At 40.1% G+C, this 22,702-nt stretch overlaps 6 protein-coding genes and 5 non-coding genes across 11 annotated transcripts; 4 read left to right on the forward strand and 7 right to left on the reverse strand.

Annotated features, from left to right (window-relative positions):
• Positions 1 to 1,915: 1,915 nt before the first annotated feature.
• LOC126798726 (AAA-ATPase ASD, mitochondrial-like) lies at positions 1,916 to 4,089 on the reverse strand. The gene has a single exon (XM_050525767.1). The coding sequence runs from the start codon at positions 3,748 to 3,750 to the stop codon at positions 2,146 to 2,148; it is 1,605 nt and encodes a 534-aa protein (XP_050381724.1). The 5' UTR covers positions 3,751 to 4,089; the 3' UTR covers positions 1,916 to 2,145.
• Positions 4,090 to 4,462: 373 nt separating this feature from the next.
• On the forward strand, positions 4,463 to 5,890 carry LOC126797420 (F-box protein CPR1-like). Its single transcript, XM_050524055.1, is given in 2 exon segments — positions 4,463 to 5,626; positions 5,629 to 5,890. Coding segments are annotated over 2 exon segments (606 nt in total). The 5' UTR covers positions 4,463 to 5,282.
• Positions 5,891 to 6,738: 848 nt separating this feature from the next.
• Positions 6,739 to 6,882, reverse strand: LOC126801305 (small nucleolar RNA snoR74). The gene has a single exon (XR_007672800.1). It is a non-coding gene; the product is annotated as a small nucleolar RNA snoR74 (small nucleolar RNA).
• A 119-nt stretch (positions 6,883 to 7,001) lies between these two features.
• On the reverse strand, positions 7,002 to 7,082 carry LOC126801295 (small nucleolar RNA snoR77Y). The gene has a single exon (XR_007672790.1). It is a non-coding gene; the product is annotated as a small nucleolar RNA snoR77Y (small nucleolar RNA).
• A 48-nt stretch (positions 7,083 to 7,130) lies between these two features.
• Positions 7,131 to 7,277, reverse strand: LOC126801310 (small nucleolar RNA snoR2/U65). Its single transcript, XR_007672804.1, has one exon. It is a non-coding gene; the product is annotated as a small nucleolar RNA snoR2/U65 (small nucleolar RNA).
• A 50-nt stretch (positions 7,278 to 7,327) lies between these two features.
• Positions 7,328 to 7,512, reverse strand: LOC126801288 (small nucleolar RNA Z112). Its single transcript, XR_007672783.1, has one exon. It is a non-coding gene; the product is annotated as a small nucleolar RNA Z112 (small nucleolar RNA).
• A 371-nt stretch (positions 7,513 to 7,883) lies between these two features.
• Positions 7,884 to 7,965, reverse strand: LOC126801352 (small nucleolar RNA U54). The gene has a single exon (XR_007672842.1). It is a non-coding gene; the product is annotated as a small nucleolar RNA U54 (small nucleolar RNA).
• Positions 7,966 to 9,501: 1,536 nt separating this feature from the next.
• On the reverse strand, positions 9,502 to 10,458 carry LOC126798739 (thaumatin-like protein). Its single transcript, XM_050525782.1, has 2 exons — positions 10,395 to 10,458; positions 9,502 to 10,271 (listed from the first exon to the last, which is right to left on the reverse strand). The coding sequence occupies exons 1-2, from the start codon at positions 10,456 to 10,458 to the stop codon at positions 9,556 to 9,558; spliced, it is 780 nt and encodes a 259-aa protein (XP_050381739.1). The 3' UTR covers positions 9,502 to 9,555.
• A 1,465-nt stretch (positions 10,459 to 11,923) lies between these two features.
• On the forward strand, positions 11,924 to 13,899 carry LOC126797421 (serine/threonine-protein kinase D6PK). The gene is made up of 2 exons (XM_050524056.1): positions 11,924 to 12,594; positions 12,995 to 13,899. Exons 1-2 carry the CDS (start codon positions 11,924 to 11,926, stop codon positions 13,872 to 13,874), a joined length of 1,551 nt encoding a protein of 516 aa, XP_050380013.1. The 3' UTR covers positions 13,875 to 13,899.
• A 2,476-nt stretch (positions 13,900 to 16,375) lies between these two features.
• LOC126797422 (glycerol-3-phosphate acyltransferase RAM2) lies at positions 16,376 to 17,979 on the forward strand. The gene has a single exon (XM_050524057.1). The coding sequence runs from the start codon at positions 16,376 to 16,378 to the stop codon at positions 17,930 to 17,932; it is 1,557 nt and encodes a 518-aa protein (XP_050380014.1). The 3' UTR covers positions 17,933 to 17,979.
• A 2,072-nt stretch (positions 17,980 to 20,051) lies between these two features.
• On the forward strand, positions 20,052 to 20,628 carry LOC126797423 (probable acylpyruvase FAHD1, mitochondrial). The gene is made up of 4 exons (XM_050524058.1): positions 20,052 to 20,147; positions 20,227 to 20,392; positions 20,512 to 20,564; positions 20,614 to 20,628. Exons 1-4 carry the CDS (start codon positions 20,052 to 20,054, stop codon positions 20,626 to 20,628), a joined length of 330 nt encoding a protein of 109 aa, XP_050380015.1.
• The last annotated feature ends 2,074 nt before the right edge of the window (positions 20,629 to 22,702 follow it).

A 22,702-nucleotide genomic window follows, 5' to 3' on the forward strand; every position in this document is an offset into this window, starting at 1 on the left:
GTGCCATAACCAAATTTCACTTAGCTTATCAGAAGTAGAGATTAGAGCGGTCCGAGATTGTGCCCCTGGTTTCTCCCCCGCATATGTTTGATCTAGATGAAACAACCGGCCCCTCAGATACCCCCGACCAATTAACTCTCCGGTGAGAAGATCCTGAAATATCACATACATAGGAAAAAATGTCACAGAACACTGAGCGTCAGTGTTTAATTGGGGAACAGATATCAAATGATGAGATAAAGCAGGGACATAGAGCACATTGTGAAGCTCTATAATGGGAGTAATACGAACAGACCCTTTTCCTAAGACGGGGAATGCCTCACCATTAGCATTAGTAACATAGGGTACTGATGCAGGAGACAAAACGGTAAAATAAGATTTGTCGTAAGTCATATGATCAGACGCACCAGAATCAATAATCCATGTATCAAAATCAACAAAGTGAGAGATATTTAAAGTCATACCAATTTTACCACGACCAGCGATAGATGCGGTAGGGATGAACATTTTTTTTTTAGAACAAATCAGAAGAATCTGTTGCAGGTGCACTGGCACTGACGGTGCGTATGCACTGACAGTAAGAAAAAAAAAGGCTGCTAATTATTGCTGGGCCGGGTCAGAGCAAGCGGGCCGGGTCGGCGCAAGTGGTCCGAGTCGGAGCAAGCGGGCCGGGTCGGAGCAAGCGGGCCGGGTCGGGCCGTACTTGTTTCTGGGCTGGGCCGGGTCGTGTGTGGGCCGGGCCGGGCGAATGAAAGCGGGTCGGGTCGAGTGGCTGATTTAGGATTTAGGTTGGATTTGCGTTCGAATCCCTCTCTTTCCGATTTGGGTATGAGGAGCGGAGAGGAGAGGGGCGATCTTGAGGAGCGGCGAGTGACGTCGGGTGGGGAGAGACATCAGCGGCAACTGAGGAGCGGGCGAGCGACGTCGGGGCGGGGAGAGACAGCAGCAGTAGCGGCGGAGACGACGCCGGGTCGATCGGGTCGAGCTGCGTCGGAGAGGCTTGGCTCCGGGAACAACGGCGGATTGTCGAGAGCACCGAGGAGAGGCAGCTCCTGGAAACTGAGAGAGCACGACCAGAGGAGCAGTGGTGACTGCGGGTTGATGAGGAGCAGCGGCGGAGCGACTTCGGAGAGACAGCAGGCGATTAGCTCCGGGAAAGGTCGACGGAGACGTCGAGCAGCGAGTCCTAGTGCGGAGCGACGAAGCAGGCGCAGCGGAGAGACGCCGGAGGTCGACCTGCCGGAAAAAAAAGGAAAAGGAAAGAACAGAGCAGGAGGCTCTGATACCAAGTGGTAATATACTGATCTTGCTCTATTGATTGATGATTTACATATACAGATTCAATGATATATATAGACTAATTTAGACTATATACTAATCTCTCAACTAATCACTCCACTACCGATTGTTTCCTCCACTATCTCTTCATTCACCTACTACCATCCACTCACAGTTACTGCAAGATAACACAATGTTATCATGTCAATTTTTACTCATTCTGGTTGGTTAAGTATGATCTTTTCAGTAATACATAGTTCTCATTGGCTGCCGGATGAATTTATATTTTATACAGAAAATCAAAATGGATGAATAGATGCAGATTGACCGTGAACCGGTGAAGGTGGCAGCTTTTGAAAGAAGTCCAGGGTTGCATCATGGTAAGATCTCTTGCTTATACAGATTGCCCCATCTTGAAAACATAGGCTTTGTGGATTTAAACCCATATACTGCTAGTTAAATAGCATCATAGCCCTTTCTGCACTTTGAAGCTTGTTTTTTTATTCAGATTCTCCATCTAATAATTCTATATATATGTGATTAAGAGTTGTTGCCTTGTTGGATTTTTAAAATTTTGCACTGTTGCTTCAGCTTTGCTTAGGTAGTTTTTGAAATGATTTTTTGGTTTCAATTGGCATTACAGTAGTTCTATTAACATAAATTTACATTTTTATTTCATTAAGACGTATACAACTGATCATTAGTTGCTATGAAATATTGCAAACTGTAAAACAACTCTTAATTATTCACATCACACATTCACACACTACTATAACTACAGGGTAAATTATGCAGATATGATCCTTCACATACCACCGTACCTACAAGTTCCAGTTATGCAGATTATTCGACTCTCTTTCCACATCTTCAATGGCTGACCCCATTATCTTTCCCATCTTGTTTAGCTGATGTTCCATTACACAATTTACATTTCACTTCTTTACCAGACTCGACCTTTTCCTTCTCTTCTTTCTCTGGTTTCAATTTTGCTTCTTCTTCTTTCAATTTTTCTTCTTTCTCTGCCTTCAATTTCTCTTCTTCTTCTGCCTTCAGTTTTGCATCTTCCTCAGCCTTCACTCTTGCCTCCTCCTTTGCATTCTCGAGAGCTTCGATCAAGCTCTTTAAACAAGAATCAGCATCCTCTATATCAGATTTAGGCATCAAATTCTCTGCCACATCAGCTGGAGTCATGTTGGTCTCCCCTAACAACCGTTCAATAGTACCAAACAGTTCATGTGACTCCAAATCCAAATAGTTCCTTGCAAGCACTTTGAATGCTTCATAGCAACAGTAGGACAATTCAATATGCTTGTCCATCCTTCCTCTTCTTATGAGAGCAGGATCAAGTTTGTCCACATAATTAGTGGTGAACACAATGATTCTTTCACCTCCACAAGCTGACCAAATACCATCAATGAAGTTCAATAGCCCAGATAAAGTAACTTCGCTCGGTTTGCTTTCTTCACCTCGGATCATTTTCTTAATCGGATCATTTTCTTTATCTTCATCATCATCCTTCTCCTTCTTCTTCTTTCGTTGCCCCGTGAGATCAAGCGAGCAATCAATGTCCTCAATTACGATTATAGCCTTATTTGGAGTGTCAATCAGCAACTTCCTCAGCTCAGTGTTGTTCTTCACCGCGGTCAGCTCAAGATCATAAACATCATAGTCCATGAGATTAGACATGGCAGCAATCATGGTGGACTTACCAGTTCCTGGTGGCCCGTACAGAAGATAACCACGCTTCCAAGCCTTTCCAACTTTCGCATAGTACTCTTTCCCCTTGCTGAACTTGATAAGGTCATTGACAATATCCTCTTTCTTTTTGGGCTCCATTGCTATGGTCTCAAATGTTGCAGGGTGTTCAAAGACTACAGGACTCCATTTAGTTGCTTTGTATCCGGACCAATTCGATGCAGGATTGTTGATGAAGAGCTTCCGTTGCCTGTTGCTTACTGCTATTGCCTTGCCTTGTTTTCTCACATGGTCAAGATAAGACCCCATGATTATATCGCGGTGTCGTCTGTGAAAGGTCAGCTTATACTGTCTCTTATCATCAGACTGAGGATAGAATGAGAATGAAGATTTTGTAGGTGGATTCTTGCTTGAAGCCCACCACAGCTTAATGCCTTGAAACTCATCTGTAACCTCTTCATTATCATCCATTGCAAGGACTAGAGACTTGCTGTCCTTGACATCTTGAGCTTTCAGCCGTTTCGCTTCTGTAGAGGACTTTGTGCTCAAGTAGCTTTGGATGGTAGCAAAGAGCTCACTTTTCTTGTGCCACTCGCCGGTATATTCATCAAATGAAATTTGGATGTACGGGTAAACATATCCGAACATTTTGTTGGCATATATTTTAATGGGGGTTCGAAGTTGATAAGGAAAGATTTGCATTACCATGGCATATCCGAACATGACACTGGCAATCACCGAACCCAGTTGCGGCCACATTTCTCCCATCTTCATCATCTTGAGGAAATTCAGAATCCTTCTCCGTGCTTAGTATCAAGATATGGCTCTATATATTGGAGAAGAGGGTCTCTTTTCTTGGTGACTAAGTTATAAAAAACCCCCACCAGCAGGCCTAGTAGTTTTTCTTTATATTATGGTTTACTTCAGCCTGCCTTGCTTGACAAATGAATCGCTTTCATGACTTCTATGGAAATTGCTTGCTGGAAGAAAAAGAGCAGTGTCTACCCAAAATACTGGTGGAAAAATCTACTCACCTTCACTTGAAATCGAGTGAAACATGATCCATGGGTCGGCTAGACTTTCAATACTCCGGAGCACTATTAAAGTAATATCAGTTGTATTTTTGGTTCACCTAGTATCTTGGTCATAACCACTGATCGTATAGATGGTGAACATGGAATGATTCTAATTTGCTATAGGGTTTTGTTTTCTGGTGTTGATTGATGAGTATTTAATATTTTGCCGGGCCTGAAACATAGAGCTCTTTTACATCTTTGTCATGTGGGGTTGCAAATGTGGGGTGTGAATCAAATAGGGAAGATAAGATTTGTGAATGAACAAAGGTACTTGTGGTGAATTTTGTTTCTATTCAACACTAGTTGCTGCTTATTAATAAAGAAAGATGGTTCTGGTGAAGTAAACAGAGAAACAAAAGTTGCACACGGCAAAGTAGAATTATTATTGGAATTGTTGAAATAGACATGGAGCTGGCAATAAACTTGTATGATTGACCAACTTGTTCAAGGGGCTACTTCATGTTTAACACCCTCATCTTCCTCCTCTCTTTTTTATTTTCCTGAACTTGTTTGCTTCTTTCTGTCATTTTCTACATCGCTGATCATCCTCAGTTTTCAATCCATATGGCCTAACATAACAAGCTTTTTCTCATTATTTTTGGAGTCATGATGATGTAATATTCACTCATCTGAATGATCTCAGTGATAGAAATATTCTAATTTGCTGCATAGTTTTTGTTTCTTCTGTTTGAAATTTTTATTCTAGCCGGGGGGATCAGAATTTCTGCAAATTAGTTTTGGAGAAGTACGACTGGATTACATATTCCTTCTTTCTAGGATTTATTTTTACCTTCTCCAGGTGTGATTTGGTGTGTTTATTTTATATATAAAAGACCCCAACTCAGATATCCATGGGGCACAAATGGCAAAACGTTTAGACATGTCTACATATTACCGCCGGAAATCATCTTTAACATCCTTTCCCGACTCCCTGCCAAGGCTCTGATACGGTTCATGTGTGTTTGTAGAGCTTGGAATGCCACCATCCACGACGAAAAATTCATCAAAGCTCATAATGACCTCATGAAAACCAGCAGCCGTCGCGCGCGCCCTTGTACTTGTACCATCAGGACCACTGCCCCCTGTTTCAATCTCTTTCAATGGTGATGTATTTGGAAGCGCCGTGAAAGTTCAGCGGCCGGTGGAACATCCCATCAGGATGGTGAGTTGCTGCAACGGTTTAGTTTGGATTGAAGTTTATAATGCAGCGTCGATACTACATGATTTTGTAGTATGGAATCCGTCGATTCAACGACTGAAGAGAATATTCCTCCCACACCGATCGAGCTTCTGGCCTTAGTGGATTATGTGACACCGATCGAGCCTCCGGCACCAGTGGATTATGTGACATACGGGTTCGGGTACGATTCCACCAATGACGACTACAAATTTTTAAGAGCTATGATACGAATGGATTATACTTCGGAAGTGAGAATCTATAGCCTGAAATCCAACTCATGGAAAAAGATCCAAAACTTGCCTTACTCCGCCTTTAGGAATGCGTACGGAATATCTCACCTTTGTGAACGGTGCTCTACATTGGCTGATGGATCGCAACTTGATTGTAACTATTGATCTCGGAGCTGAGAAGTACGACTACTTTCCCGTTTGGTGCGGCTATGATCCATCAAACTTGTCGAAGGATATTTGTGTGTTTCAGAAACATATTTCATACTCATATGCATGATTTTTGGATTATGAAAGATTATGGAGTGGCAGCATCTTGGACTCGGATATTAACTATTGATGTGAGTAATATGCTTTGTTGGCATATGCCTGAGTTTCATTTGCAGTATTGGAAACCATTTGGACCGTGTTTAACAAACTCCTTGCTGGTATAAAACTTGGAGAGAAGGACATGCGAAGAAGTTGATATTCTCATTCCTTGTAGATTTAGATCTACTCTTTGCGAGGAAAACCTAAATCTCCTTGATGGAGATCTTGCACCAAGACGGTGATCAATAGAGCTTCTATTATGGTTTTGGTTTCGGAGTTCCAATCTTCTTATGAAAGAGTTTTCATTATGCTAACTTTCATAATTCGAATTAGAATCATATCATGCACATTATTCGCGGTTGACATAAACATCTATCTCCCTTTGAGATTTATGGATTGAAACAATTGAACACATTCATCTACCACCTTGCTACATGTCAAATAGGCTAAAGGTGTCAAATAAATAGTAATAAACTTTATATCAGCAGCTAGATTTTCCAATTGCACACATTCAAGACAGTCAAAACGCTTTGGATGTCAGAAGCCTTCAAAACAATGATAGAAACAAAGCTGGGGCAATTTCTCAAACATGAGCATCTTAACCTTCATAATACATTGGAAACAGGATGTTATCATGACATTCACAATATAATCTTGCCAATTTTATTTCCAATCCCATTGGAAACAGGATGATATCATGAAACAAAGCTCGTAATCGCATTCCTTATTAGCCACCAACCCTTCCATCACCATTCTAAGAATCTCAATTGAATTTAAGGAACCATTTGGACCGTGTTCAACAAACTCCCACCTGTCGATCTGAAGCTTTCTGGACTATTCCTTTCTGAATCAAGTGAGGCCGATTAATATCTCTACTCACTTTGTCTAAATGAGATGCCCAGGTATCATTAAAACTGCTACAGTGAGTATAATGAAACGTGAGACCTGCTTAAAGCCCATGATCAAATTATAAAAATGTTGCATCATTTACTGAACCTTCAGCTACCATTCACAAAGAACAAACAGAGGTTCACCCAATAATGTTGCAGTTAATTTTATTTCACTGACGTTTACGAGAGACCAATTCACATAAAGGGCAACAGGACCCTGCTTTTATACATCAGATTTAAAAGGACATAGTTCAACAACAAGTACCACTCAAGCAAAACAATTACTTCAAGAAGAATAGGTCGTATTGTTTTCAAAAATTCAAGACAAGAACATAGATTTCCATTTTTGAAGCCTCAGAAAGCCAGTAATGTATCATCAAAAACATCAGTCGGTAATTCCAACTAAAAATACAATCCTCATAGGCTTCAACAAATATAATAAAAACATCTTAGAAGAAACACAAAACCCATATCAAGATATAATCGCAGTAAATCGGCTCCGTGGACCAGATTGTTAATAGAATCCACAGGTTCCTATCAGAAGGCGAAAGATTTTGATCTCGGTTCAATCATAGCATCATCGGTCATGGCACTACAGCTACCGTTGACGTGGCATCGAACCATAAACATATAAAAACACCAAATCAAGAACACATCAACAAATAAAAACATGACCCTCAGAATCCCGTTCCAAATCACACACAACGGTGGCACACCGGAGCCGCCCCTGTTCCCGACCAACAAGTAACATATACTCGCCGGAGATGGAAACAAAGGGTGGCACGTTATGTGTAGCCACCGCTGTTTACGTGTCATACGGCACTTCCTATCAATTGGGTATGCTTCCTCACTGGATCAAATACACTAAAACCCAACAACTCAACGTTTAAACAAGCTCAAATCCGATGGCCACCCACAGCTCCATCACCTAAACAAAACAAAACCAAAAGAAATAAAATTGAATACATAAATGAAGTCAAATAAAATGTATGCCCCATGGCCAGTCCCAAATAGTAAAGGCAGCAACGCCGCTCTACAAGGCAATGGAATATGACGCCGCCCTGCTCGGAGATGCTAGTTAAAGCACCGTCAACGACACCGGGCTTTATTTGTGACGCTTACTTGGAATTTTACAAACACACAAACTGTTTGCTCCCATTGAAAAGCTTGAGAATTTATCCATAATTCATCACAGCAGAACAATGCACAAACAAATATTAGCAGTAGAAGCTCTCAGCTATCAAAAGTTATCCATTCATGTAATGAATCAGAATAGCGTATATGCCTATTGAAGGCGAAATCACAGAGCACCAACCACTGTGAAACCAAAGCTCAAATCTTTCAAACAACAAAACAAAACAAAACAAGAAAAGGTAAAAACTCGCATAGTCGTGAGATCAGAGTTGGTTAAGGTTTGTCGTCAATGTTTATTTCAGAAACACGGACCAATAAGTTCCTCATCACTTCCACGACACAAAAGAAGCGTTTCTACAAGTAAAAATGAAAAAACACATAACTGAAACAAAGAGATCAGAGTTGGTTAAGGTTTGTCGGTCACGGTAAAATCAGAAACACGGACCAATAAGTTGCTCATCACGCCCAAAAAAAACTATTGAGGAAAAAAGAAAAAAAAAAGGGAATTGGTTTCATATCTCAGAGACTTAAATACATGTAAACATGGAAATTGGAGATAGCGTTATCTCCATTCATATTGTTGCAGTATTTTTATCATCATAGATGCGATGAAACAGAAAGAAGCAGAGTGGGAAAGACAGACATTGATGGGTTCATGGCGACTTGCAGAGCCTCAGCAACACACCATGCAACTCAAAGAAAACCAACCAGAAGCTATAATTTCAATGAGAACACAGATCTTGAAGGTAGGAGGAGGAAGGAGAAGAAGAAGTTGGCTCTCAACATATTGAGGCGGGTATTTTTATAGGTGATAGGGTGAAACCCTAGAGGCCTAAATGGAATTTGGGGAAGGTTCGAGAGTTGGGCCTGGTGTTCACCGAAGCCTGTGAGGTCCAATAAAATGACCCATATCATGATAGGATAATTAGATTTACCATAATCTTTATTTTCTCGACACGATTTGATTAACACGACCGGGATGAATAGGTGTTTAATTTGAAAATAAATCGTATTCTTCAGTTGATTTTGTAAATTTTAGAATTGTACGAAAATGTCATTTATACTAGCAACCTATCACCTGATTGGAAAATACTTATGTTCATACCAATATGGATGCACACATTCATATTCTCTCTTATTTTTATATTTTTAATAGTATAATTTCATAATATTAATCGTTTAAAAGTTTAATCGATTAATAAAGATTATTTCTATAAAATATGATTTGAAATAAAAATCGTTTGCTAAGTTGATTACAACAAACAAATTAATGATACTCATGAAAATTAGTAATCTCATAATCACATGTTTGTTTGTTTAATACAATCAGTTAAATGATATTTGTTTACATTGATTTTTTTTTACAAAAATGATCTTTATTGATTAACAAACATTTTGAACGGGTAAATTTTGTATTCACCTTATCAAATGTATATAAATAAAATGAGTTTGGACGCACTCATTCATACCAATATGGATATAAGTATTTTCCTCACCTGATTATCTTGATATATGAGTTGTATTTGAGTTTACTTGTATGTTATATGAGCAAGATTCATATATTAACACAATGCTGCAGCTCAATCTAACCCCGAGGCATACTCGTGCCATATGCACCTTTTAATAATGATTAGGTTGATGAGAAAACCAAACTAGATACGTTCTTCCTGTATTGAGTATTGACTATGGGTTTGGTTTCATGAAGTCACATCGTAACGTGATCTATACTCAAGTATACCGTATTACCGTATATGAGGGAAGTTGGTTTATATGGAAGTATGCTCATCGCCCCAGCCTGAAGGACAAAAGGTGATCACATACTCATTAGCCTTGCAGTTCACCAATGGAGGTGGTGAATCATAAGCATAGCTGTAATAGGAGGGACATGCATCTTTGAATATCTTGGAGTACACACGTGGCTTGCATTTCTCTAGAGTTCCATACCGATTTCTGCAACAAAATGAGTCCTTATCAAATGCCAGGCAGGCACTTTTGCAAGCTACCACTTCTCCTTCGCTGTTCAAGACCTGTAGTTCTTCAGGACACACAGCTTTCAAGTCTTTCAAGCACCCACTAATACCACAGTTCGATGCTACAGGCCTCGACAGGACTGAAATCGGAAGATTGTATCCATCGACCAAGCTCACATCATAGAAATTTGGCAGGCCTTTGTCATCTTGAAGCGCAATTTGCACCAATGTCACTGGTGGAGTGCCTATTAGTCCATTGCATGCCAGTCTTCCATCACAGTCTCCAGTTTCACAAGCAGGGCTCCAATTTGAGGCAAAGTTGCATCCTGTTCTAGCCCAAATCCTACCGCTCCATGACCCCGGTACAATAATGCACTTAGTTTGGCCAGCCGGGAGGGAGAAGCCGCCGTCAGCTATCACCGGATGTCCATTGTTGGGAGCAGTTGCAGGCCATATGGGGAAGGGGCACTTGTTGCGTATGTAAAAGTTAACTGTATGTGCTACTCCATGTCCTGCAATGTAGTGGTAAAGTTCAATACTAGCATATAGACATGTAGTAAAGTTCAAGAACACTTAACACTGGAAAACTATGAAATCTGCTACTTCAATATAATGTCAATCATTTTGTTCCTTACCAAATAACATGCAACTCCATGTTAGAACCAAGGAAAACGAAGCAACAAACACCTGCAGCTTCATGATTTTGATGCATTCCTACTAACTCTTAGATGTTACATTTATACTTGTAAGAATAAATAGTGCTTCTTAGATTGCACTTCAAGATTTGATGTGGACAATCTTTTAAGCATTGTCTTCTCTTGAAATAGAACACCAACAAACTTGAATTGAAATGTCATTTGATTTGGGAAATGACATCTGTTTACAAGCTTGTGAATCATCACAAAGAAAATCAACACTAACAACCCACATGTAATTAATCACGTGAGCAGTGATTATCACATTGGTGACAAACAAGTCCCAACTTTAGGGGCATCCAATTATATGAAGAAAGGCAGGAGCTTTATGATGATGCAAGACTAGTGCCACAAAAACCTATATTCCTTTACATGATTGAGGCAAGTCAGGCAAACACAAATTTTCAGATTAATCAGAGGCAGTTAATGTGTTAATCAAAAAATTCAACACAGTCTCCATGGTCAGAGCTCTTACTTCCTTGCAATTGTTTATTCATTTCCAGGATCCAGATAATATATTACACCAAATGCTGATATAATTTTTTTTAAATTTGTTCCCATCCTAATAAAAATATAAATAAAAAATATTGAATTACTTGCTTATTCTAGTTCATGCAATTAGTCTCAGAAAATTAAGAAAATCAAAGTTTGCTGCTTTTGGCAAACATATAGATGGAAAAGGTCATTACAGCCCAGGGTAGCTTACCTTATTTTCCCCTTCTTCTGGCAAATTCAGAGGCCTGAAAATATCCAAAGGGATCCTCATTGCATCAAATGCTCTTACCAAAACCACTGTGATCATATCTCAGCAAATATGAATGTACATTGTAGCTGTTCCCCAGTGCATCCAACTCATTCTAATGAAACGTCAATCTCCACAGATAAAATGCTCACCAACCCAAATTTATCAGATTTTACACCAAAGTTTTAACGCCATAACCTTAATGGGTGAGCCCTGAAGTGGTTCTGCATTACCCAGCTGTGCGAGTATTAAACCCTCCATAGCCAAAGAGGGCGCCTCTAGTTTTCTATTGTAGGTGTGTAATTGTGCCTCTGGTGATTAGAAAAATCTCAGAGGCTTTTGTCGTCCTCGTAAAAAGAGGGATTCCTTAGTCCTTCTTCCCTGTGTTTGGTTTTGTCTCCAAGCTGTAACATTTTCTGGGACAGTGAGTAAGAAAATGGACTCAACCCCCAACTCAACTCTGTTCTAGTACTACCATACTAGTCTCTCATTGGGTCTCTCACAAAGTTCAAATTTTGAAACACCGGTGAGAACTCTCTCTCTCTCTCTCTCTCTCTCTCTCTTTTGGGTCCCTATGCTCACCTCTCTTGGCGCCCGCTTCTCTCTTTGACCACCTCGGGTCACACCCAAACTTGACCACTAACCAGCCCCCTCCTCCTTTCTCAAGTTTTTAATCACATCCTTTTTTCTCGCTCAGTATTTACGAAGTCTTCATTTTCAACTGTCAATGGAAAAACCGGCGCAGAAACCCGACACCAATGAAGATCTCAGCTTCAACAACAAGAACAGCTTCAGCATTAGTCTTAGTCTCTGCAGCAGCTCCGACAACAACACCGCCAGCGTCAGCAGCAGCACCAACAACGACGTCGTCAGCAACGACTCCTCCTCGGCCGAAGCCACGAAGTGTTCCTCCAACAGCAATGCCGAACCGGACGAGGTCGCCAGCGTTAAAAAAGGGTCGGAAGCTTTGGAAACAGAGGCCAGTTTTCGGCGGATATGCCCGTCGAAGCCGCACAAAGGGAACGATATAAGATGGGACGCGATTCAGAGTGTGAAGGCTAAAGACGGCGAGTTGGGTCTGAATCATTTCAGGCTGTTGAAGAAGCTTGGTTGTGGGGATATAGGGAGTGTTTACTTGGCTGAGTTGAGAGGGATGGGTTGCGTTTTCGCCATGAAAGTAATGGACAAGGGAATGTTGGCTGGGAGGAAGAAGCTGATGAGGGCTCAGACAGAGAGAGACATATTGGGGTTGTTGGACCACCCGTTTCTTCCGACCCTTTATTCGAATTTCGAGACGGACAAGTTTTCTTGCTTGTTAATGGAGTTTTGCAGCGGCGGCGATCTTCATACGCTCCGGCAGCGTCAGCCGGGGAAGCACTTTACTGAACAAGCTGCGAGGTTTGGTTCTCTGACATTAATGAAATTCCTTTTCATTCTTCTGTGCAATAATAATTTGATCATAATAGAAATGGGGACTGTATGTCATTGGAACAGTGAAAATTCTATCTACTTATAATCAAGGTTTTTGAAGTTTGAATTCTAAAGATTGAAACTTTTTTGGGTGGAATTTTTTTAAGGCTTGTCAATTTTATCAATTTCTGAACCATCTGTTTTATGCGTTTGTTGATTCCTCATCTGTCAAGAATTTGGTGGCTGTTGCAGTTATTGTTGGTGTTAAATTGGTTCTGGACCTGTGTTGATGAATTTACAGTTAGTTTTGGTGTAAATTAACTTCTATTTGTACTATCCTGATCGACTGTCAGCAATTTATGAGACTTTGTTGTCTTGTCTGTTGCAGGTTTTATGCTTCAGAAGTGCTTCTTGCTCTTGAATATCTGCACATGATGGGAGTAGTGTACAGGGACTTGAAACCAGAAAATGTATTAGTGAGGGAGGATGGACATATCATGCTTTCGGATTTTGATTTATCATTGAGATGTAATGTGTGTCCTACTCTTGTTCAGGCCAGCGTCGAGTCGTCTTGTGCAATTCCCACATACTGCATTCAACCAGCCTGCATTGATCCAATTCCGGCCTGCAAACTACCGGTTTGTGTTCAGCCATCTTGCTTGCAACCTTCTTGCTTTACGCCTCGATTCCTAAGGTCTAAAACAACCAAGGAGAAAACTGAAAGGACTAATTTTGGGACTTCAGATTCGATGCCTGAACTTATTGCTGAGCCAACTAATGCGCGTTCCATGTCATTTGTTGGAACTCATGAGTATTTAGCTCCTGAGATCATAAGAGGAGATGGTCATGGCAGTGCTGTCGATTGGTGGACTTTCGGAATCTTCTTGTATGAGCTGCTTCATGGGAGGACACCGTTTAAAGGGAATGGAAATCGGGAGACATTGTTCAATGTCGTTGGCCAGTCGCTTAAGTTCCCGGATGGATCCAATGTCAGCTTTGCTGCAAAGGATCTGATCAGAGGCCTCCTTGTAAAGAACCCTCAAAAGAGACTAGGCTTCAAAAGAGGTGCTACAGAGATTAAGCAGCATCCCTTCTTTGCAAGTGTGAATTGGGCTCTCATTCGCGGCACGCAGCCTCCAGAAATCCCAAAACCACTTGATCTTGCCCTTTTAAACCAGGCATTCAAGTCAGCTGCGCTCCAAAATGATAAGGGAGCTACAGAGACAAATCGGTTACCAGGTCCATATTTAGATTTCGAATTTTTCTGATATGAACTTTGATGGAATAGCAAAAGGGTTGTAGGCAATCATTCTTGTGACAAATTTTGGTGCTTATTTCATACCCTCAGTGAATCTTATTTTCTACACACAACTTTTACAATGGCTGGCATCCTCTCAAACGCTTTTGAGTTCCTGCCTTTGTGCGGGTAACCATATGCTGCAGTCCATATTGGCCCGGAAAATGTCTGAAGCTTTACCTGAAAATGCACTTTCGAAAAAGGAAATTTTGAACTGGACAACACAGAAAAAATGAGCCGTGATGTTGTCTCCCTGGCACTTTGATATCCCTTAAGCTAAAGAATGGTGTGGGATTCTGCTTTTCTTGAATTGTTCCAGGTCTTTATTCCTATGCAGCCAGGCTTTTCTTTTATGCTCATACTTTAATCACTCATTACAATGTCCTTTTTCTGGTTCTTAAGAAACAAAAGAGAGCATAATGATTCCCAACCTAGCTATGAAGAATTGACTAAGAATGACAGGTGAATCCTTTTTTGCTGCATTAAGCCAAACAACTCAAATTCAGGTCACCTTTTGCCGTCTTATAGTCGGAAGCGTTTATTTTTTCATTATCTCCGTGACAAGAAAGAAATTGGCGTCATTTAGTCACCAGAACTGAAGTCAATATATATACAACATTTTGTGATATACTAACCTCCCGCTATAATTACCGGAGGACCAAACGGTTCCGATTCGGGTTAATTCGATGAGACGAGCTCTTAAACTATGTGAAAATGCATGATACTAATGTTCCAAATCATTAATTCATCATATATAAACACATGAAAGATGGAAATAGTAGATTCCTCATGTAACCAATACAATCTGAAGCATCCTGTGGTGAAAGTGATAACTCCGAATTCTTTATAAAATGATACTGATACAGGCATACATAGTATCTGAATATTATTGACTAATTGCCATATCACTCCATATAATTATTTACATTGTATAGAAAATGACATTAAACGTAAAATATATCATTTTTCATAGGTACTTTTCATATGATGTTTAAGTTCTGTTATTCTGAGTTCTCTCCTCTATAACATCAATGGCAGATTTGCAAGTCATATATGGGGGGCCATTGGTGGTCCGAGCAAAACAACAGAGATGGAAACAACATTCAAGCATCTTTATAACTAAGGCAACGACGTTAGAAGAACACGACGAACACAGGCGGGATAAACGAAGATGTTCCCATCAGTTAATTTATAATATGGTTTAGGAATTAGGATAACCAAACTCCTACTACTCATAGATGACCCGGACTCTTCTTATCTAGCTCTACGGCCTCTGCCCGTTTTGTGCTTTGCACCATATAGTAGAAAGAGCAAATTTGCATTACCAAAAAAAAAAAAGAGCAAATTTGTCGATTTTAGGTGGGCTGGATAAATTTCAATCGAGTTAATACAATATTCATCCACATTACTCTTTGGTCTTCGGTTCCGCAATACAATAACAAAATCAATCTTATGATCAACTACTAAAAATCATGTAATGCCTTAGGGTTATCTATATGAATTGAAACATAAAAAATCACTAACTACACTTTATAACAATTTTTCTATGGGTTTCCCGGTGATTTAGCTTTTATGAAGTAAATCGAGTAAGATTCTTGATGCAGTTTCCGGGTCTATCTAAGTAGTGTTGCTTGGTTACTTTGGTTGAACTTTTTCCTAAGAATGTTTTGCTTTAGATGAATATATATAGATTGTTCGTAGTTTTGCGTTGCCTTTCATGACTTGCTTTCCTGAAAACGTCATATTTCTGACAAATCATGATAGTATTGTAATCTTCTTGTTAATTACATCAATGGATATGATACTCTAATAATGGTATTTAAAAAAAAATCGATAAGAGTCTAAAACTGATGTGGTAACTACATTAGCATTGTTGGTCCCAAAAAAAAAATACATGACCATGGTTTTGAGATGTTTGATGGCATGATTTGGTGAACATTTAACTGGTTCGTACTCGTACATCTGTGAATTCGAATAAATGCTTGAAGGTGTATGCTTCAGCTTAGTGATTAGATAGCTTAATGGCATGCATGGCTTACATTAATAGATGCATATTGGTTGGGATGCGATAAAAAAAAAGATACATATTAGTTCCCAGCAATGAGGGGTTACGTACAAACCAATTAAGTACGTACTATGTATTCATGACTCATGACTAGCAATCTTAATGAAGCAAAGATAATCATTGTCGACTATATTACTAGAGATTAGTCATGCATGGCTACCTACTACTACAACATTGTCTTTCTCGTTCCATACACTCAAGTATTAGGTACATCGACATCGGCGATTCCAATGCCATTTGTCACCATTACCGGATTTCTTTTCGTAAATCTCGGCGCCACTGTCATTGGTCTCATAAACCAAAAGCCTTGTCCCATGTATTCCCACTAATTCTTATATATACTTACCCACAAGGCCACAACTACTTCATCCCCAGTTAACCAAGTGATAATTAACATTTAATTAACAATGGCTAACCCACTGCCCTGCCCTGTTTCAACTTCCCCCATGGGAAAGGATGACCTACCTATATTCCCAACCATCGATAAATGCCCATCCATCGGCCGGGAAAAACACACCGTTGTTGCAGACATGGACGGGACTCTGCTCCGTGGACGGAGCTCATTTCCCTACTTCGGCCTCGTAGCTTTCGAAGTCGGCGGCATTTTGAGGCTTCTCTTTTTGCTCTTGGCCTCGCCGCTTGCCGGCGTCCTCTACTACTTCGTCTCTGAGTCCGCCGGCATACGAGTCCTCGTGTTCGCCACTTTTGCGGGCATGAAAGTCGCGGACATTGAGTCCGTTGCACGCGCCGTGCTGCCGAAGTTCTACTCTACTGACTTGCACTCTGAAACATGGAGAGTCTTCTCGTCGTGCGGCAAACGCTGCGTTTTGACGGCCAACCCTAGAATCATGGTGGAGGCGTTTTTGAAGGAGTTTCTGGGTGCTGACATGGTTCTCGGGACAGAAATTGCCACATACAGAGGTAGAGCTACCGGCTTTGTCCTAAACCCTGGGATTGTAGTCGGAAACAACAAAGCTGACGCGCTTAAAAAAGCGTTTGGTGACGAAGCTCCTGATATTGGACTTGGTGACCGGAAAACCGACTACCCATTCATGAAGCTTTGCAAAGAAAGCTACGTTGTTCCGGCAAAGCCGGAAGTCGAGCCTGTGAGCCACGACAAGTTGCCGAAGCCGATAGTATTCCACGACGGCCGGCTGGTCTCGAAACCAACTCCGTTGATGGCTTTGCTCACCATTCTTTGGATTCCGGTCGGTTTCATTTTGGCTTGCTTACGTATTGCTGCAGGTTCGTTGCTCCCTATGCCGGTGGTATACTATGCCTTTTGGGCTTTGGGTGTTAGGGTTTATATCAAGGGCACCCCTCCACCTCCGGCTAAGAAGTCAACAGGTCAAACCGGAGTGCTCTTCATTTGTTCACACCGCACCCTACTCGATCCGATCTTCCTCTCCACAGCCCTCGGGCGTCCCATCCCGGCAGTCACATACTCGCTCTCGCGTCTCTCGGAGATAATCTCACCCATCAAGACCGTCCGGCTAACCCGGGACAGAGTCGCCGACGCCAACATGATCAAGAAGCTCCTAGAACAAGGTGACCTAGTCATATGCCCCGAGGGCACAACATGCCGAGAACCTTTTCTGCTTCGGTTTTCGGCGTTGTTTGCCGAGCTCACGGATGAGTTGGTCCCCGTGGCGATGACGAATCGCATGAGCATGTTCCATGGAACAACGGCTAGGGGGTGGAAGGGGATGGATCCTTTTTATTTTTTTATGAACCCTAGCCCTGCTTATGAAGTAACTTTTTTGAACAAATTGCCTAGCGAATTGACTTGCGGAGCAGGCAAGTCAAGCCATGACGTGGCCAACTATATACAGAGGACGATCGCGGCGAGCTTGTCTTACGAGTGCACGACGTTTACAAGGAAGGACAAGTACAGAGCTCTGGCCGGCAATGATGGCACGGTGGCGGAGAAACCTGCCAATGCCAAGAAGATTATGGGATGCTAGGGATTGATACTAAAGATACCAAAAATGTGATTTTGTTTACTTTGTATTACAAGTGCATGCATGGTAATAATCGGGTGGTGAAATTGGCACACCCTTTTTTGTATTATACACAACCTTTGTATATATTTTAATATTTTTTTATCTATTGACAATATTTCTTTTCCAACATTACCCCCCTCTCTTTCTCTACTCTCCCTTTTAAGACCTGTAAGCAAGGATTAAAATATCGTTAATCACGGATATATCAAGGCTTAAAAAAATGAAAATTTTGACGGAAATATCGGGAAAATATCGATCTTGAAAAATAATTGAGAAAACTTATGGAAATTTAAATAAAAATATGGAAATTTTGGATGTAAATTTAAGAGATGTTTCTTTAATCAATTGTCTACTATATTTCATAAGAAAATATTATATAATTTTTAGTCTATAAGGAGTTGTAGTGTATTTGAGATGAAACAACCATCGAGAATTCGTAAAAATTGATTTTAAAGTATAAACATCTAATTGACTTGGAAAGAATATAGTGAATAATGCATTGTTGAGCTTCTCTCATAAATTCATCATCAATTTATATGACAGTAGGTAAGTGGAAGAAAAATCTTAAAAAGAACAAATGAAATAGTAGTGGTGCAACAATGCGTTACATCTTTTTATGTATTCATAGTATAGTAAAGTTAACAAAGGAAAGAAATTAAAAATTAACTAACAATGACTTTTAGTTGAATAATAAGGAAGGAAAAAAGAAACTAGTAAAATTAGTTGGGATTAGACATTATTTTTGTAAGATGGTATATGATTCTAATTGCATAAAAGAACAATAACAGGAATTGGTTGAAATGGTAAGGTCATTGGGTGCCTACCCATGTGATTAGGGGTTCGATTCCCCTCAAAAGCATGTTTGAATTTTATTTTGTGGTGGCGACACGTGGCAGAATGAGGTTATAGTGGCGACACGTGTTTATATCGCGATATTTCCCAATAATTTCGAAAATATCGCAATATATCGGGAAATTTCGAAAATATCGGACGAAATTATACTGGTATATGAACGATATATCCTTAGGCGAGAAAAACGAAATTATCGCCGAAATATCGACGATAATTTCGATTTTTCAGTCCTTACGTGTAAGTCTCCAACTCTCTCCATCTATCTCTCATGCAAACCAAATTTCAATAACATCCTCGATCAAATGAAGTTACTTATTTCTAAAGTTAGATCATCACCACCAAAAACTCCATTTATCTCGTAGTAGAACTCTTCATCCCAACCTTCAATACCATAATTGTAAGTTGTAACACATAAGCAATATTACTCACAAAACCACCAATATATACAATTGATCGAGCTCTAGGAAATCTAGTTGGGAATCTCAAAAATGATGCACCTTCATTGCCGATCCTAATGAACAAACTATTGCCCAAAAAATCAAATATAAAACTTAGTGATGGTGATGGACATCAACTATCAGTTGAAGCTGAATATTTGAAATTGAGCGAGTAGAAACAAATCCAAGCTTATGAACTACACACTTGCCCGAAAAGCCAAAACATACAAGTTGTGTTTGGTAAGGCTTTTTACATTAGTGATTATAAATTAAGCTTAGGCCTTCCGTTTGGTAACTTGGCTTATCATTTCCGGCTTGAAGAAGCCGAGGCTTTTAAGCTCAAAAAGCATAAGTTCCTCAATACCTCATTTTAGAAGAATAAGCTTGCGTTTCAACTGTAGCGCTAAATATTGTAGTTAAATGAACTTTTCGTAATATCAATATCTACCCTTATCTCCATTGAAACCCTCGTCTTCACTCACTCTCTCTCTCTCTCTCTCTCTCTCTCTCTCTCTCTCTCTCTCTCTCTCTCTCTCTCTCTCTCTCTCTCTCTCTCTCTCTCTCTCTCTCTAAACGACATCACAAGCTCTCTTCTACGCCCTTCAACATCGATCACGATTTTGGGCAAGAATCAAAATCAAGCAACATGTCTTGGCAATTTGATTAAAGGTTAGTAATTTAGCAATCTTAGTTTCAAATTTCTTTAATTCGTTGTAAATTTGGCTTCAAGTTTGATCTAGGTTGTATGTGATTTGGGATATGAGTGGTATTGTCGTCGTCAGAGTGAAGACATGGCAGGTAGGCTTCTTCAAGTAGGCACCAAGATCATCGTTGTCGGCAAAAACTACACCGCCCACGCCAAAAAGCTTGGCAACGCCGTCTCCAAGGCCCCCCTTCTTTTTCTTCTCTTTTCCGCATCTCATTTTCCCTTTCAATTTCCAATCTTGATTGTTATGATCCGTGAAGGAGCCCATGATATTCCTCAAACTGACGTTGTCTTACTTGAAGAATGGAGGTACAATCCGAATCCCTCACCCTCTTGAGTCGTTGGACTATGAGGTCGAGTTGGCCGTCATTATAGCCAAGAAAGCTTGCGACGTTCCTCAGACCAAGGCCATGGACTACGTTGGTGGTAATTGTTTTTTTTAATCTTAAAAGAGATTAGTTGGTTGATTGTTGTGCTAGTTTGATGTTAAAGAGATGATATTGTTTGAGTTTGAATATGATTAGTGACAGTCACATTGCTTTAAGGTTATACACTTGCTATTGATATGACTGCCAGAGAAATTCAAGCTACTGCTAAGGCAATCCTCAGTGTTATGATGTTTATAATTCATAGTGTGTGCGCATTAGGATGTTGTACTCTAGTCTCTAGATATTTTTTGAGCTATGATTAACTAAATCTGATAAGTGGATGCACAAAATATGATGATTGGTAGACACAACTACACGTTTGATGAGCAATTTTGATGTAACGACGGATACCTTAATCTTTATATGACTTGTGCAAATGAGCAACAAGTTAACTTCTTTTAGAGGGTTCCTATGAAGTATTGTAGTGCATCAGTATTCTGGACCTGCAATCTTGTCTAGGATGTCTATGGTTTTAAGATGCTTTGCAGTATATATCCAGTCCTAAATTTTAATGTGTAGTTTTAACATCATTCTTATTTTGAATGAACCGCAGGCTAGAACAAGAGACAATGTTAGTAATTAATCCAAGTAAATGGATCATTTGATGACTATATTATATACATGTCATAGTTCGATATTTTTAAGGAAACGTAAATATGAGTCACCGTCAAGGGTAGACTCGTCATAATGAGATTTACTCACATTCACCATTGTCCATAATCACTAAAACCATTTTAAAATCATTTATTAAAATAGCGTTTCACTTACCCATGAACCATAGACGATCAAGTTCACGTAATTTAAACCAAAAAATATTTTTATAAACTAGTGATGCAACGACTATAGTGACAATTCAAACTAAATTCAATAATTATAATACAACTTCGATCAGGTTGATCATTGTGAGGTTTACTCACCTTTTCCTGCGTGCAACTTCCACGACACTGGAAGTAATTTCCTCACTCGTTTCGTCGGTCACCTAATAGCATGATAAAATGCTTAGAAAACAATACGTAAAATATCATGTGATGATTTTAGTATAGCTAAATGTTGTTCATAAACACTGTTCATGTTTTACAGTTTTATTAAACACTGTTTGGTTTATTGTTTACATAATGATGTTCACATTTACTGTTTTGAACTGTTCATGAACACTGATCACAATACAGTTCATGAACACTGTTTATGTGGCGGCACTGTTCACATACCGCCACCAATGACCACCAAATTTCACCACCACAATCTAAATGACATTCCTAACAACTTCCTAGTTCACCAGAAAGTCTAATTCTGAGCCTAAACATTTCAATTTAACAAAAACCGAAAAGGCCCAATTTAAAACCTATGATTTCTTTTCTTCGATTCTCCTAGCACACAACGATTTGGGTTAAATATTTTAAAGGGTTTGTAGTATGAAATGCGACCTATAAAATGGGATAAGAATCGTACCGATTGGTTGCTGGAGGAGGGAGATCCGACGAGCTGAAGTTCGGCGAAATATGCATTTTCGGGGGAACTTCCGGGCTTCACCGCTCCCAAACGGCGGCGAGATGGCGGGTGGTGTTGTCACCAATCAACAGGGGACGTAACAACCTTTCAAACGTGACCGGTGCGCCGCTTTATGGTGGCCGGACGACGGAAATCCGGCGGCCCAAAGTCAACTGCTCAGGGATAGAAAAATCTGGGATTTTCGGGTGTAAACAATATCCATGAACAGTACCAATCCGAATTTCTGATTTTCTCTAATTTTTCTCTTTAATTCCCCTATTTATACTATTTTCCAAAAATGTTCAAAAATCTTTTGATTCGTAACTTCTTCATACGAACTCCGATTTAGGTGTGCCGCTTGTCCACGAATTCGTATCGACGAGCTCTACGACTTTCATGTAAGAAGTTTTATAAGAAACCCAATGAGTTAAAAGTCAACTCCTAGACTCGTCAAATTGATTGTTCCCGAACAATTAATCTTTCGAACCCTTTCGTTTTCATCCTCGTGAAATAAAATTGGATAATGACCAACTTAATAATATCATGGAACTCATTGGAAATTAGATATGAATTTTTAGGGTATTACAAAGGTGATGTGGCGTGGAGTGGAGGTATTTTTGATCCCGTGCGTACGGTGTTCTGGGCACAAGATTTGGTGGTGGAGTATAATATCTCAAACCTCCTAAGCATGCTGGTATTGGGAGTGGCAGACGTATGCATGGTGCATGGAAGTATCGAATGGCTGGGAGGGTTAAACTTAATTTTAATGGTGCATTTCGTACAAGAGGCAGTGGTGGGGCTTGAGTGATTGTTAGGGAAG

This window comes from Argentina anserina, chromosome 6, assembly GCF_933775445.1.
Source record: "Argentina anserina chromosome 6, drPotAnse1.1, whole genome shotgun sequence".
In the NCBI taxonomy this organism is placed as follows: Eukaryota; Viridiplantae; Streptophyta; class Magnoliopsida; order Rosales; family Rosaceae; genus Argentina; species Argentina anserina.

Excerpts from the sequence above, each read along its gene's own strand:
- LOC126798726 (XM_050525767.1), bottom strand. The coding sequence starts at position 3,750 with ATGATGAAGATGGGAGAAATGTGGCCGCAACTGGGTTCGGTGATTGCC.
- LOC126798739 (XM_050525782.1), bottom strand. The coding sequence starts at position 10,458 with ATGAAGCTGCAGGTGTTTGTTGCTTCGTTTTCCTTGGTTCTAACATGG. Across the intron at positions 10,272-10,394 it reads ATGGAGTTGCATGTTATTTG|GACATGGAGTAGCACATACA; the intron begins GTAAGGAACAAA and ends ACTACATTGCAG.
- LOC126797421 (XM_050524056.1), top strand. The coding sequence starts at position 11,924 with ATGGAAAAACCGGCGCAGAAACCCGACACCAATGAAGATCTCAGCTTC. Across the intron at positions 12,595-12,994 it reads TTTACTGAACAAGCTGCGAG|GTTTTATGCTTCAGAAGTGC; the intron begins GTTTGGTTCTCT and ends TGTCTGTTGCAG.
- LOC126797422 (XM_050524057.1), top strand. The coding sequence starts at position 16,376 with ATGGCTAACCCACTGCCCTGCCCTGTTTCAACTTCCCCCATGGGAAAG.
- LOC126797423 (XM_050524058.1), top strand. The coding sequence starts at position 20,052 with ATGGCAGGTAGGCTTCTTCAAGTAGGCACCAAGATCATCGTTGTCGGC. Across the intron at positions 20,148-20,226 it reads TTGGCAACGCCGTCTCCAAG|GAGCCCATGATATTCCTCAA; the intron begins GCCCCCCTTCTT and ends TGATCCGTGAAG. Across the intron at positions 20,393-20,511 it reads GGCCATGGACTACGTTGGTG|GTTATACACTTGCTATTGAT; the intron begins GTAATTGTTTTT and ends CATTGCTTTAAG.